The following is a 16,248-nucleotide window of genomic DNA, read 5'->3' on the forward strand; positions in this document are numbered from 1 at the left end:
CTGCTCAAGGTCATGAAGATATCTTCATGTATTAATTCTTGTTTTGCCATTGAATATAATAATTGCTTTAGATTTTTGGTATGAACTTTTCCCAGGTTACTATTGTCTCTATTTGCAGTTCAATAACTTTTTGTGTGTTTGTTTTTGCTATGTACATCACAAATGGATATAAATTTTAAGGGATGTTTTCTTTTTTTAACCTAATGAGATTTTTTGTTTTGTTTTTCTTTTTAGATACTTTTTTTTTTTTTTTTTTGACAGGCAGAGTGGACAGTGAGAGAGAGAGAGACAGAGAAAGGTCTTCCTTTGCCGTTGGTTCACCCTCCAATAGCCGCCGTGGCTGGCGCACCACGCTGATCCGAAGGCAGGAGCCAGGTACTTATCCTGGTCTCCCATGGGTGCAGGGCCCAAGCACTTGGGCCATTCTCCACTGCACTCCCTGGCCACAGCAGAGAGCTGGCCTGGAAGAGGGGCAACCGGGACAGAATCCGGCGCCCTGACCGGGACTAGAACCTGGTGTGCCGGTGCCGCAAGGCAGAGGATTAGCCTAGTGAGCCGCGGCGCCGGCCAACATTATCTTAATTGGACATCAAAGTTGGACAAGGATTTAATATTTCTGGAACAGCTTATAGAAATTTGAAATTGTCTCATAATAAATATTTGTTAGAATATGCCTGTAAAACTTCCTGGGATTTTACTCTCTTTCTGAAACTATTTTAAATTAATGATTCAATTTTTTATTGTTCTAGGGTTATTTAGGCCCTTTATTTCTCAACTTTGGTCAGTTCTGGCAATGCTGCATTTCATTAATCTATCCAGTGAATTAATCTTCTTTGTAGAGAGACACTCCTATGCTTTCTTATTAGTCTTTAATGTTTAGCAGATTTTTTTTTTTTTTTTTTTGGACAAGCATAGTTAGGCAGTGAGAGGGAGAGAGACAGAGAGAAAGGTCTTCCTTCTGTTGGTTCACCCCCCAAATGGCCACTACGGCTGGCGCTGCGCCGATCCAAAGCCAGGAGCCAGGTGCTTCCTCCTGGTCTCCCATGCGGGTGCAGGGCCCAAGCACTTGGGCCATCCTCCACTGCCTTCCCGGGTCATAGCAGAGAGCTGGACTGGAAAAGAAGCAACTGGGACAGAATCTGGCGCCCCAACTGGGACTAGAACCTGGGGTGCCGGCGCAGCAGGCGGAGGATTAGCCAAGTGAGTCATGGTGCCAGCCAAGATATGTTCTTGTTTCTTCCTTTTCACTTCCAGTATTATTTATTTTTTCTTTTTGTTTCTTGTTTAATTATTGCTGGAAGCTTTATTTTAGTAATTATTTCAAAGAATCAACTCTTTGTTATTTCTGCTATTTTTAAAATTATTATTATAGTTCATCTTGAACTTTATTTGAATTCATTCTGATATTGTTTTTTCAAATTGAAAGATCAGCTCCTCATTTTGGTCTTTCTAATGTAAGCATTAAAAGTTATAACTTCTTCCTTTTAATATATTTTAGTTATACCTGACAAATTTTAATTTGAAATGCTTATACATTTATTTTTAATTATTTTATAATTATGTTTCTTTTTTGACCTATGAATATGCCATCATGTATTTTTAAATTTCCAATTCTATTTATTTTGTAATTGTTTGTAAATGTATTATACAGTTCTTAGAATATGTGGGTTTTGGCACCAACCTTTTTGAATCTGTTGAAGTGAGCTTTATGGCTGACTTACATGATCCATTTTTATTATGCTTACAAACATAATTTCATAATGTTGGCTGTAACTACCATATCTACATATATTGTATACACATATGAAATCAATCTCATTTGGTTTTTCATATCACCTATACCTCTTTTGTCTCCAGGATCTATCAACTATTTCAACTATTGAGAAAACTGTGTTAAAATGTCTTACTATATAGTGTATTAATCACTTTCTTCTACTAATCCTGTAAATGCCTGCTTTATGTATATTTCAGGTTATACTACAAGGTATAAAACATTTGGCATTTTTATTTCTTTCTGAAGAAATCTTTAATATATTGACCTTTAATAGCTCTATCAGTTTTTTTGCCTTATAGTTAATTTTCTCTGATGTTTAAATAGCCACAGCATCTAGTATTGGTTGATATTGATTGGTTTTCTTTCTATCCTATAACTTTCTGTATTCTTCATCCTTAGTTTTCTTTTTGTGTGTATGTAATTTTTTAAATGATTTGTTTATTTACTAATTTGAAAGGCAGAGTGACAGGGGCGGGTGGGGGGAGAGCCAGAGACAGGTATCTTCCATTTACTGGTTCATTCTACAAAATAACAACAGCCAGGTCTGAGCCTGGCTGAGCCAGGAGCTAGGAACTCCATCATAGTCTCTCACATGCATGGTAGGGACTGAAATACTTGGGTCATCTTCTGCCTTCCCAAGTGCGTGTTAGCAGGAAATCGAATACCTGGAGCTCAGATGGGCTCTGCTATGGGATGCTGGAGTCACAAGCAGCAGCTTAACCTGCTGCACCACAAAGCCAGCCCTGTCGTCCTTGTTTTGGGTCTGCGTTTTGTAAATCACATGTAACTGTACTTTTTTGATCCTATAGCTTTGCTTTGTTATTTGCGATTTTTAGACTATTTATAATAATTATAAATACATTTGGATTTGATGCTAGTATCTTATTGTGCAATTTCCATTTGTCTTGCTTTAAACATCTTCTCCTTTTGCCTTTTATTTTGGGCTGAGTTTTCATTTCTTATTCTTATCCTTTGATACCTGTTTGAAGTTTATCTGAGGATACCTCAACAAATTCATGGGAAATGTGTTATATGAAGAAACACCACTGCATGAATTTCAATATTCTTTGCACCGAAATAAACTTATCTTTTAATTCGATTTTCTGAGACTTTTTGAAATATCTTTCTATACTCTATTTCCATTCAGTAGTAAATTTAGTTTTTATTTGCCTTAATCATCTTTATTCTCTCTCACTTGTGAAAGATGATTTTTATTGCATGTAGAATACTGACACTTACTCTCTTTCCACACATGGAACATGGTATTTCATTCTCTTCTGGTTTCTGTTGCTGTGGAGGAGAAATGAGTTGTAAGTCTAATTTGTCTTCTTATATAGGTGACCTTTCTATTCTCTCTGGATTTTTTTTAAACCTTTTATTGGTTTGGATATAGTGTACTAAACTTTTACTACAATGGGCCTAGTTATGGATTTCCTTATATTTCATAATCTGTTGGGAATTCAATTGGTTTCTTGAATTAGAGAACTCGTTTTTTTCAGCCATTGTGGGAGAAACTCAACCAATATTATTTTTAGGATTGGCTTTCTTTTCTAACTTACCTGCTCATGGAAACTTGAGTAAATATTGTTGGACCTTCTCCTTTTATCTTCCTTGTATCTAACTTCTTCAGAAGTTCCATATCTGTGTCTCTTTGGGTTGCATTTCAGGTAAGTTCTGTGGCATCTTGTTCTCATTCCATAGTGATTCTTTTAGGTGTATTTAATTACTATTTAATCCATCTATTGACTTCTTACATTTCTGTTATTATGCTTTAAAATCTCTCTAAATTTTGTATTTTTTAAAAGATTTATTTTATTTATTTGAAAGAGTTACAGAGAGAGGTAGAGACACAGAGAGAGGTCTTCCATCCAGTGGTTTACTCCCCAATTGGCCACAACAGTAGGAGCTGCGCCGATCCGAAGCCAGGAGTCAGGAGCTTCTTCCGGGTCTCCCACGTGGATGCAGGGGCTCAAGGCCACAGCAGAGAGCTGGATCAGAAGTGGAGCAGCCGGGACTAGAATCGGTGCCGATATGGGATGCCGGCGCTTCAGGCCAGGGCTTTAACCTGCTGCGCCACAGCACTAGCCCCTAAATTTTGTATTTTTAAAAATCCTTGTCATTAAAAAAAAATTCTTATTTCCTATTAATGCCAGGTTTCAAGTTTTTATCGTTATACCTTCTTTTGAATGTTTTATTGAGCTCAGCAACATTCTACCCTAATTCACTGTTATTCCATATAGCAGAGACTAGAAAACTTCAAACTACCTTTTGCAGAATCCCCTACCAATACATCCCCAGATTATGTCTGCTAACAAAGCTACTCATAGGCAAATTGGAAGGCAGAGGGAAGCACAGGCTGTTACTTACTTTTTACATCAGGCAGATGTATTAATTTGGTCGTACTTGAGATTTTGTAGCCATCTCCAGATTCTCTGTAACCGTTATTTCAGTGCTATAGGTAGCTGGGACAACTGACATCTCTTTTAGCATAAATGATTATTTTTAGCACCAAACTAACCCTGATCTTTCAGTGACAGCACAACAACAGTTTTTGTGTGTGTTTTTTTTTTTTTTTCATTTTTTCAATTTCATGTCTACCATGGACTGATAGAGGACTCTGAAGACTAAGGGAGCTTCCAATATCTTTGTAACTGCACAAACTGAACTTGTGTCCTAGATAACCATGTCACAGAAAGTAAGATACTAGAGAATTGCACATGGAATTTGTGCTGTCTTAACTGAGAAAGGATGCACACTTCTCCATATGGTCCCTTATAACTGCAAGGTGCCTAAGAAACAAAGGAAAGTAAATAGGATACTTGGCAAGCTTTTCTGTCTCTGGTAGCCCTGAGTTCTTTCTGTGGACTTCAGAAGTAATACTTTGATTCTCTGCAAGTAGGCAGTGAACTTGAAAACAAAGGCTTGTCTCTCCTAACCTTGTCTCTTCCAGCCCTTCCAGTGATGTTGTAAGCACCTTATCACTTCTAGAATGGTTTCTGTTTTTCTTACTGAACTCTGACAGATAAAGCATTTTGTTCCAGAAAAGTTCTGGGAAACAAGGTAGGATTCTGGCTTTTAACCTCGGCTTAAAGGTATTGATAACTGATAATGGTAGCTCAGTACTTATATTGGCAAAATACATCTTTGCCTATTTTCATTCACTTTTGCTTGGAATGAAATATGTACTAAGAGGCAGTCTTTGGGAAACCAAGCAGCTGTTGAAATTGATTGTTGTGGTAGGAATAATAAAAAGGGGGGCTATGGAATTTCCTAACCGGATTTACGAGCTCAGGGTTTGAAATGTTTGGGGTTAGGCATGATTAAAAAATCATGATTAGAACTATTCTAAAAGAATTCATTATCTCTTATAATTGTAGAGTTATATCTTAAAACTGTAGTCAAAGTTCGATTATGTAGGGTGCTGCATAATCTTTCTGTGAAAATTAAAGCACTGATAGTTACCCTGCAAATTGGAATAGAGATATTTGAGTGAGTGGGGATAAATCCAGTTCCCTCAAACCCCACGGATTCCCTCCTGCTTAAGACTCCATTATGGGGCCGGCGCCGTGGCTCACTAGGTTAATCCTCCGCCTGCGGCACCGGCATCCCATGTGGGTTCTGGGTTCTAGCCCTGGTTGCTCCTCTTCCAGTCCAGCTCTCTGCTGTGGCCCGGGAGGGCAGTAAAGGATGGCCCAAGTGCTTGGGCACCTGCACCCACATGGGATACCAGGAAGAAGTACCTGGCTCCTGGCTTCAGATTGGTGCAGTGCCAGCCATAGCGGCCATTTGGGGGGTGAACCAACGGAAGGAAGACCTTTCTCTCTGCCTGCCTCTCTCTCACTGTCTAATTCAATCTGTCAAAAAAAAAAAAAAAAAAAAAGGACTCCATTATGACTTTACATGGCAATTGCTTCGGAAATGGACACTGATTTTTCTTAAGATCCACTCCCATTCCACATTGTCTTCAGAATCATAACCAGAGAGAGAGAGAGAGAGAGAGAGAGAGAGATCCTCAACATGCAATAGGGGAACAACTGAAATGTCTAACACGTGGGAGATAACTTCTATACCAAAGGAATTGCATGATGTGGTTGAATTTTATTGACCAAAACTTGGAGTGTGTGTGGGAATGGGTTATAAGTAGCTGTACTAGTTAGGATTAGGCCAACATTTTCTCACGAGGTATTCTACAGATTTTCCTCGTTTGTGTTAGAGCAGCCACTGGTGACTACTATTTATTTAACTGACTGAAACTAGAGTCACTCTAAGGGCTCAGGAGGATGGGAAGGCCGTAGTGGATACATCATATCTGCCCTGATCGCTTCTCTTTCGCTGCGTCCTCTTAGAAGGGTCCACTGGACACATCCATAGCCAAAGCATTGAGAGAAACATTGCTAAATGCAGGATGTGGATTCTTGGAAGCTCTGCAGTAGTCCTCTGCAGTTCAGGAACGATGCACAAACTGCTGTCTGAAAGGGGCGCTCTAAGTTTAAGATGCGGAGATCCCGAAGTGGCAACAAGTCAGTGAAAACACGTAATTCCCAGAGACAAAGTAGATACGCTTACTATAATGGGAAACAGGTACGGAGAGGTAATCACAGTGATCTCACCCACAGGCATCGTTGGTATCGGTGATTATATCCCTAGGTGAAATACATAGGTTGCCATTTAGTCTGATAATGGACACGTACGGCATCAGCAGTCATCTTGTCATCTCAGTTTCCAACTTGGTCCAGTTCACAGGACTTTTGCATGAAGGAGGGTCTAGCCAGCGTGACGAAGGATACTATAAGACTGACACAGTTACGTGCCAGTGAGTATTTTACTTTGTCTTTCCCAAAGGAATCTGTGGTCGCTTGCAAGGGTGAATCCACAGTGAGTAAAGTGAAACACCCCAAATTTCCAGGAATTCTCACTGGCCTTGATCTGTGCAAAACCTTGAAGTTCCCCCAAATACTCCCAAATAATCTATTAGTTAGAGGCTTTGAAATTTAGGGGATGAGTGGAATTTTAACCTGAATTCATATCCTGTCAGCCCAGGAGGTCTGCAAAATAACATATGCTAAGCCCTGGAAGTATAGTTGAAATAGATTTAATTTTACTGACAACCTCCCCACATTGGTGTCCTCACTATTGCACCAAAGGCTGTTACAACAGGAATAGCTAAATGGAAGTTCTTGGAATAGTAAACAATAATTAATACTACACCCTTGAGGTGATTGTAAAGATCAACATCTAAATCTTGACAGCTAAAGGGCTTTCATTTCAACACTAACTCTTCTGCTTGGTCTATGCAGACTATAAATGAGTCTGAGATAATGAAAAAATTACAACTACAGATGTTACAGATGTGGACGCCTTGCTGGGACATTAGTTGCTACTTGGTTATTGATTTGGATAAAGGTTTTACTCCTGTATTTGGAAAAACAAAAACCATCAGAAGCAGTTTGCCTTTATCTGTCAGCAGTAGCAGTATACGTTTATCATCTTAATTCAGAGCTATGTTGTCATTCCGGTTTGCGGCAATAAGTTAGTCACAGAGACCAAGATTGTCTCACCATTCTTAGGGTAACTTGTTAGTCCATCCTATAGATAACTCATGATGATTGGACTATGTGAGTAAGAAGGAACTAGTATTTTAAATGCCTTGGCAAATGTTTGCATACCAGGGATGGGAGAAACACCTCATGAAAATTAAATGCATGTCAACTTGGTCATCTTGGTGAAATTTTTAGGGTTCAGAGCCCTGGGAACTGTCATGTCTGATTAAAAAAAAATAAACAGCACACTTAGTTGCTACACTCTTATGACTAAGAAAGCACAACATTTTGTGGATTCCTTTGGAAGTTAAGGGCAACATAATGCTGCATGTGTGTGTGCTGCTTTGACCCACTTATCAGATAAAAACTTGTTATTTTGCCAATTTTGAATGGGCTTGGCATCAAAGAGGTTCTGTACCTGGTCTAGACTGCTGTGCAGATCCAGCAGACACCAATGGTGCTTAACATGTCTGTGGCAGCCAGATGGGCTGTGTGGAGCTTCGAGGAAACCCCAACAAGGAGAATCACAGTGCAGAGACCTAGAATTTGAGAAAAGCCAGGATGTCTTTTGAAAAGAATCATTTTTGGGGCCGGCGCTGTGGCACAGCGGATTAACGCCATGGCCTGAAGTGCCGGCATCCCATATAAGCACCAGTTTGAGGACTGGCTGCTCCACTTTCCAATCCAGCTCTCTGCTATGGCCTGGGAAAGCAGTACAAGATGGCCCAAGTCCTTGGGCCCCTGCACCCATGTGAGAGACCCGGAAGAAGCTCCTGGCTCCTGGCTTCGGATTGGCACAGCTCCAGCCATTGCGGCCAATTGGAGAGTGAACCATTGGATGGAAGACCCTCCCTCTCACTGCCTCTCCTCTCTCTGTTTAACTCTGATTTTCAAATAAATAAATAAATCTTAAAAAAAAGAATCATTTCTCCATTAATGAAATAGTTCTTAGCTTTCAACTGGGACCCAATAGAGATGGAATGCCTGAAAGTCTTTAATGCCATGCAATCTAAGTAGCCCATCAGGAGTTAGGAGTTAGATCATCCCTCAAACCAGAAATTAAGTGTTCATACAGCACTTCATCATAATCAAGGGGAAGAAAAGGAAGCTGTGTCTGAGATTGAAGTCGATCAGATCTTGAAGACTATGAACGAAGTTGTGTGAGTACCTCGGACGGACTCTTATGGCATATATTCCTGCTGTGTCCCACCCCCCTTCAACTCAATACCACTGCTCCCTTAAGGAGTATCCCTGTGACCTGTCATTAGAGGAAGGAAGTATCTGGGCTTGATTTATGGGTGATTTCACACAATATATTGGCATCAGCTGAGAAGAGACTTATTATCTTGTTAATGAATTTATTTGAAAACTAACATATGTTTAACAGCTGCTTCATAAATATTTGTTTATCTCAGCAATTTCCAAACTCTGCTCTGTTGCATACTACTAAGTATTCAAAAAGATAGTCGAAAATAATTCCTGGATTTGGACCATTTAAAATAGAAAAATAAAAAAATACACTGGGGGTTGGTGTTGTGGTTTAGTGGGTAAAATGGCCACCTACGAGGCCAGCATCCCATATGGGCACTGGTTCGTGTGCCAGCTGCTGCACATCTGGTCCAGCTCCCTGCTAATGGCCTGGGAGGGCAGCAGAAGATGAGATGGTCCAGGTGTTTGGGCCCCTGCTTCTTAGTGAGAAACCCAGATGAAGCTCCTGGCTCTCCCAGTTGGAGCCATCTGAAGGGTGAATCAGCAAGTGGAAGACTCTCTTTCTCTCTCTCTCACTCTCAAACTTTGGCTTTCAAATAAATCAATAAATCTTAAAAAAAAAAAAAAAAGACTGCAGAAGTCCTAAATGAATTAATATATATCAAGATATATTTTGAATTTCAACATTTCCCAAATTTATTTAGGATCTCTTCTTTATCAAGTAGTTAATAAGATTAACAATGTTTGGAATTTGCTTTCAAATTTCGGTGATTCAGGCTGTGCCAAAAAATTACTTTCAGTATCCAGGAATGAAATTGTTAAATTTTTATACTAACTCAGACTGGGATGTAAGATGTGCTCATCTTGGTTATTCTAAATGATTAAAATTCTTAGTTCAAAAAGAAATTTTAATGGAAAATCCCTTGCTTTGAGGGTAATGTAGGTGACGCTGCCCAAAAGGAGTGTGTAAATCAAATTTAATGATGATTTTTCCATTTTATAACAGGGATTAGGGTTACAAGGAGATCACTGCTCCGTGAATCCAATTAGTATATAATGAAATGCATGCTTTGAGCTTACAAACCAATTGATTTAGAGAGAGAAATAATTATAATAATAAGTATGATATTTGGCATTATGACTACACATTAAGTTATTCAGACTATTAAAATCGTTCCTACTTTCAAAAATTGAATGTACCTAGTTTTGCACAATGCATTGAAGTTCATGGAGTCTGAAGTATATTATATTTTCCTTTGAGATATTGCTGAGAGGGAAAAATTGTAAACAAGAGAAGGGCATGAGGTTAGACTAAAGAAAAAAATTAGATCTTATTACAAATGACTTTGTGTTATTAGTGAGATTTTATAAAAAGACCATAGCAAATATTATTATCTCTAGAAAGAATAGAAAATGATTTATCAGACCAATTTTCTCAGTATTCTATTAATTTAAAGAAGCCTACTCATGAGTGTGCCTGTCCAATAAAGACTTAGTTTACTTTCGTTCCCATTACCTACCCTTGCTACCAAATGGGACATTTACTGTTCTGTTTGTAAGGATATGAGATGAAGAGGTGATGAAGTACAAGTTTTATCGCTATTAAGTTAAAACCCCAGGGGCTGGCATTGTTGCCAGTGGGGCCAGCATGCTATATGGTTGCCAGTTCATGTCTCAGCTGCTCCACTTTGTATCCAGCTACCTGCAAATGGCTGAAAGATGACCCGAGTGCTTGGGAACTGACAGCCTTGTGAGAGACCTGGATGATATCCTGGCTTTTGGCTTTGGCCTGGCTCAGCCCTGCCACTGCAGCTACTTGGGGAGTGAACCAGCAGAGGGAAGACCTCTGTCTCTGTAACTTTGACTTTCAAATAAGTAATAAATAAATCTTTAAAAAGTTTCTAAAAAGCTGAAACCTCAGAGAAAACAGGAAATGCTAGTTTGGTGACAACTATAAACAGTTATTCATCACCCATCAGCAAAATGCACACTGACAACAAGGAAGGAGAAACAGGCACTGGCAATGTTTCTGCATCTATGCAAATACTCAGTTAACCTGGATAGGCTGTTGGGTGGAATTTCTTTGGTTATTTTTCTTTCTGCTGAAACACCAAGGAGAAGGTACCTGACAGACAAGATGTAATATGACTAACAAGGTGTGGCCTTGGGTGCAATCCTGAATGAGTGGCTGCCACACCCAGCTTCGAAGGAGGTGATAATAACTATTAAGGATCTAAGTCTATGATTTTGCTGTTGTTTTTATTTGTCATGCAGGATGTAATTATAGTGTTTTTCTCTTAAATGCTCTTAATGTGTTTGGCCAAAGGGAAAAACCAAAGCAACTGGTAAAAGTCAAGTGCTTCCCCATCTATCTCTATCACATTTCCTCTCTTGCAGTTCCTGCAGCCCTGCCTGGAAAGACCAATTTCTTACATATAGGTCAGATCTATTTATTTTGGCTAACAGCTCATGACTTAAAACACAATGGCTCCTCACCCTCAACCTGTTCTTTCTTAATACTGATGATATTATTATCAATTTATAATACTAATAGTAAAAGTAGTACTTGTCCTGGGTATCCTTTCAGAATTTTCTTTGCAGAAAATACAAATGTGTGCATATAAACATTTAGAAACAAGCAAACTCTCTTGGAGTCATCTTATATACATACCTACTGATCTTGTTTGATTTTTATCACGCATCCTGAATATCTCTACTTATGTCAATAAGTGGAGATCTTTCCTGTTTAGTGAACAACAGCGTGTCTACCTATATCTCTATTGTTACTTTTTAAACTAATCTCTTACTGATGGTTACACCCTATTTTTGAAAGATTCAATTTATGCTGTAATGTAGATTCTGGTATATTTATGGGAGTGTATGTTTATGATGCATCTCTAGTACAAATGGCATGTGCAATAAAAATAATCTGTCCATGATAAAGACAAAGTGAAGGAAAGGATTAATCTTGGATATAAGAATGGAATAAGAACATGTTATATCTTAAGAAAGATTTGATAACAGAACCATCTCATAAGTTTTCCATCCTGACATTTTACTAGGGAGGCTTAAATAATATTTGTTCTTTTTTGTCTGTTCATTCGTTGTTTAAGTACTCAGCAAAGAGACGCCAATAGTGATAGCAAGATCTAAAAATGACTCTTAAAAAAACTTTGGTATAGAGGAAAGAATGGGAGACCTGAGGTCATATGTGGTTGGTCACAAATACTGTGATCTTGGCAAATCACTTCTCACATAGAAAAATGAAGTGTTAGAAGATCTTCCAGCTGCCTTTTTGTCTGGCTTTCTATGACTTTATCTTCACTTAGTGTGTGTGATAGTATTGCCCATGAGTGGATGCGGGTTAAGTCTGCATGCCGTGGTTCTTTGAACACAGACTCTGTGAGCAGAGCACAGATTTTGCTCAGATTAGCACTACTGGGAGCTGAGGGGGCAAATAAGATATTTCAGGACATTTTTCATGTTTCCCATACTTCTTCTGCCATTTGGCCTCATCTGTTATTTGCTCCAGCAGGCATTTGAACCAATACTTCATTGACCCAACTCTTAGAATCTTCCAAAGCATGGACTAATCTTAAGGCTGACAACAGTGTAAGTGCTGCTTCTATGGCTTGAGTGATGTTGGTTTTTTCTGTCTTGGAGTCTGCTTTTCAGGAAGGAGTTCACTGAAGTGGCCACCTTGGCATTTCCCAACTTAGCAAAGAGAAATTGACAGTTGACATTTTCTGAAGTTCTATGTTCCTCACTTAAACAATGAATATTTTAAAATTCCTTAAAAGACCACTGCTTTTTAAGATCATTGTCAGCAAATTAGTACCTCCATGTTTTCAGTATTGCTGTTAGTTAAAATAAAAATAATCAATGATAACAACTATTACTACTGCTACTATTATTATAATGACAGGTGAAAAATTGTGCAAGCACCAATTAAGATATGGTTCAAGGCCTAAGAGACTTTCAAATAGTTCCATAAGATTGAAGAGAATAGAGATGAAAAACAACTTCTTTACCTCAAATTTAAAAAGGTTCCATCCCTAGAATATTCTAAGACCTAAAATTTATACTGAGTTCTCTCTCAGCAAACCCAAATCAGGCATTTTCTTCCTACTCACTTTTCATTCATCATGAGGCTTAGCAAACCTGAGGATCTGTCCACAGTAAAGTCACTCCACACTTTGGGTTTCCCCTGAAAACCCAGATTAGTAGTAAAATAAACCAAACTGAAGCCCAAGTTCACCCTGGAGTATGAGCTGTTCCTGGGGGACCTATTGCCCGGTATCTCTGGGTTCTACTTGGATTTCTTTGAAGAGGGATAAAAACAGGGTGAAAGAAAAGACTGGGATAACTCACATAGAACTGAGTTCCTAAGAAGTTTAATGAGCCTTTGGAGGCCCCTGGAAATTGGGTTCCTGCGATGGATTCCCTCAGAGAGTAGACATATGACTAACCAGCTTTGGCCATCAAAGTAGTATGAGTCATCTAAAGTCATCTGAATCACCTGCTTTCAGCTCTGTTTTGTAAGAACTGGGGCTGCCTGGATATTTCTGTCTCTCTGATTGCAAGTATTAAGCATGTCAATATATGGAGAATATGATGTCCCTCTTAGGTGAAGTCAAACAAATTGCTCATGCACAGATGGACTGCATTAGGGAAGACAGATTAGTAATTGTTTTTAGTTCCCAATGATGAAAAACACTGCTCTGAACACCTACCTTGCTAGATTCTTTACTCGCCAGATAAACCAGATGATACTTGGTGAGATTCCAGATTAGGGTTTAAGAGGCTAAAGGCCAACTCCACAGAACTGTAAGGCATGGCCAAAGAGCACATGCACAATATGAGTGTTGTTGAGAAAAGATGTGTCCCAATGAGGGAGTATTGAAAGAGGTCAAATTGTATTTTCATTGTAAATACCAAGAAAGTTAAAGCAGTTTTTGGGTGCTCAGTTCCCTTGCTGTGTATGTTTACCTAGTTTTTGTTTGTTTGTTTTTGTTTTTGTTTTGTTTTGTTTTGTTTTGTTTTTTTGCTTGTTTGTTTCTTTAACAGGATGGGGATTTAGTGAATGCAGGTTGTCATAAGGAAAAAAATCCAGGTCAAGGAATTGGTCCTTAGTGAGCTGTATGACCCAGATGTATACCCAGGCTTTTCTAAGCCTCAGTTTTTTAACTTGATAAATGAAAGCGTTGAGTTAGACTGGTGTTACTTGAACATAAGAATTACTTGTGCCATTTGTTAAAAAACATACATTGAGTCTCACTCAAGCCTATTGAATCCAAACCATTAGGGTGAGGCCTGAGAAATGATATTTTACCAGCACCTTGGGTTATTGTTACATTCAGATGAGTTTGGGAAACATTGGATTAGATAATCAGTAAGATATCTTTCAGCTATGATTACTCAATGATCCTGCAGCACACCAAGCCTTATTTATTTATTTTTTAAAGTCCTTCTCCAAATTGGGGGAGAATCAAATGGGAAACAAAGTTAGATTATGGATGGAGAACATTGGTGGTGCTGGTCTTAAACTAAATCATAATGCTTATGAAGATTGCCTTGGGTATTCCTGTGCAATCTTAGATACTCACAGACTACATGTGGTCACTTCAGTATGTAAGTACCTTCTTTCAGGAAGGGACTGATTAATTCACTCATTCTGGAGTTTCAATAGCCCAAGAGCCTCCTTGCATTTCCTCTCTGGCATATTAACAGCACCTGGAGCTGGGAGGGACTGAGCATCAAGAATATCGAGGAACAGGGCAAGCTCTGAAACCAGGTAATGACCTCACTTACTCAGAAAACTGCACTGAGCTTGTCCCTCATGAAGGAGGGCCAGCATCAGTTCAAGGACAGTGAAATAGAACATTCATCCTTAAGCAAAGGAGTATAATAGAAATCAAGACAAAACAAGTGTCACCGTTGCACAGCAGAAACTCAGCAGCCTCCTCTTGAGCCATTTTAATCTCTTCCCACAAACTCATCTGCTCACAGGGCACATTGAAGCAACTTGTTCAGAAGAGTGAGAACTCATAAATCAAACCCTCATTCTTTCATGTGTTCAGTATTATTGGGATAGCTCATTTGTTTATGGATTCAACATTACTTCTTGAGTCCTCCCATAAATGAAGCCCTGTTCTAGACTCCCTGAGTGCAGTGAATAAGGCACTTTGTTGAATACATGGAGTTTGTATTCCAAAAAGGGGGGAACAGTAAATAAGTAAACAAATAAATGAGATCATTGTGGAGGGGGGCAAAGTGCCTGATGGAAACAAATCAGAGAATTGATCTTACGAAGTGATGGGGTATTAGGGCTTATTCTTTTTAAATTTTATTTAAGTTATGTAAGTTTCATGTATTTCATATATACAGATTCAGGAACATAGTGAGACTTCCCCCTCACCCTCCCTCCTGCCCATGTGCCAATCCTTCCTCCTCTTCCCTCTCACATTCCCACTCTTGATTTTTAGAAAGGCCTATTTCAGCTTACTTAATGATTGTATAGTTAACCCTACACTAAGTAAAAGAGTTCAACAAACAGTATGAAGAGACAAAAACAAACAAAACCACTGTTCCTCTACAGAAGAGACAAGGGCTATAAACAATCATCAAATTTCCAAATGTCTTTTTCACTCCAATATATTACATTTCAGGTACTCTTACTTACCTCAGAACAGGGAAAGCATATGACACCTGTCTTTTTGGGACTGGCTTATTTCACTAAGTATAATGATTTCCAGTTATGTCCATCTTGTTGCAAAAGCAGGATTTCATTTTTTTTACAGCTGTGTAGTACTCCATAGTATATATATAACTTTTTTATCCAGTCACCAGTTGATGAACATCTTGGTTGATTCCATATTTTAGTATTGTGAATAGAGCTGCAATGAACATGGAGGTACAGATAACTCTTTGATATGCTGATTTCTTTTGGTTTGGGTACATTCCCAGGAGTGAGATGGCTCAATCATATGGCAGTTCTATATTCAGATTTCTGAGGTATCTCTATACTGTCTTCCACAGTGCCTGCACCAGTTTGCATTCCTACCAACAGTGGACCAGGGTACCTTTTTCCCCACACCCTCACCAGCATTTGTTGCTTGTTGATTTCTGTATGTGAGCTATTCTGACTGGGGTGAGGTAGAACCTTGTCATGGTTGTGACTTGCATTTCTCTGATGGCTGGTGATCCTGAGCATTTTCTCCTTCTACAGGCCTTACTAAGGAGACTTGGGAAGGATTATTGGACCGTGGCTGTCCACACTTGCAGATGAATGCATTTCTGAATCTGGTGGGTGAAATAACTGAGACCCACAGAGGAAAGAGGACTTACAGGAATTGGTGAGACCAGAGTCCAGGTCTCTGACTACTTGGAGGTAACTTTTCTCTGATAAACTTAACCTTCTGGATAGCATGCTCAATGAAAAGGTTCTTTTTTGCCTCACAGATGCCTTAGAGATGTTTATCTGTCTTTTAGTGTTCTTCATGAGGTAGGGATTAAGTGATGAAAGAGCCATAGAGATCTAAATCATAATGTGCAAGTGTCTTAGTCCTAAATGCTGAGAAATGCCGTAGCCCATGTTTCAGAGACTAACAGACAGAATGTAGCCAATAATAGTGAGATACTGGGGGATTTGGAATGGTTTGATGACCAGAAATGAAAAACCAGTCCCAATTCTCACCATTCTACTAACTGGTATGAAAGTAATTC

The 16,248-nt window shown here is 39.0% G+C and overlaps 1 protein-coding gene across 2 annotated transcripts in view; it reads left to right on the forward strand.

Annotated features, from left to right (window-relative positions):
* Positions 1-15,908, forward strand: part of ZNF365 (zinc finger protein 365) — a 143,495-nt gene extending 127,587 nt beyond the window's left edge. For both annotated transcript variants that reach the window (XM_089314098.1, XM_089314097.1), the window contains exon 4: positions 15,752-15,908. In XM_089314098.1, coding sequence (XP_089170224.1) covers positions 15,752-15,811 — 60 coding nt within the window. In that variant the 3' untranslated portion in view covers positions 15,812-15,908. The remainder of the gene's footprint in view (positions 1-15,751) is intronic.
* The last annotated feature ends 340 nt before the right edge of the window (positions 15,909-16,248 follow it).

The sequence above is a fragment of the Oryctolagus cuniculus genome, chromosome 15 (genome assembly GCF_051225735.1).
Source record: "Oryctolagus cuniculus isolate XC-2025 breed Fujian yellow rabbit chromosome 15, ASM5122573v1, whole genome shotgun sequence".
Classification (NCBI taxonomy): Eukaryota; Metazoa; Chordata; class Mammalia; order Lagomorpha; family Leporidae; genus Oryctolagus; species Oryctolagus cuniculus.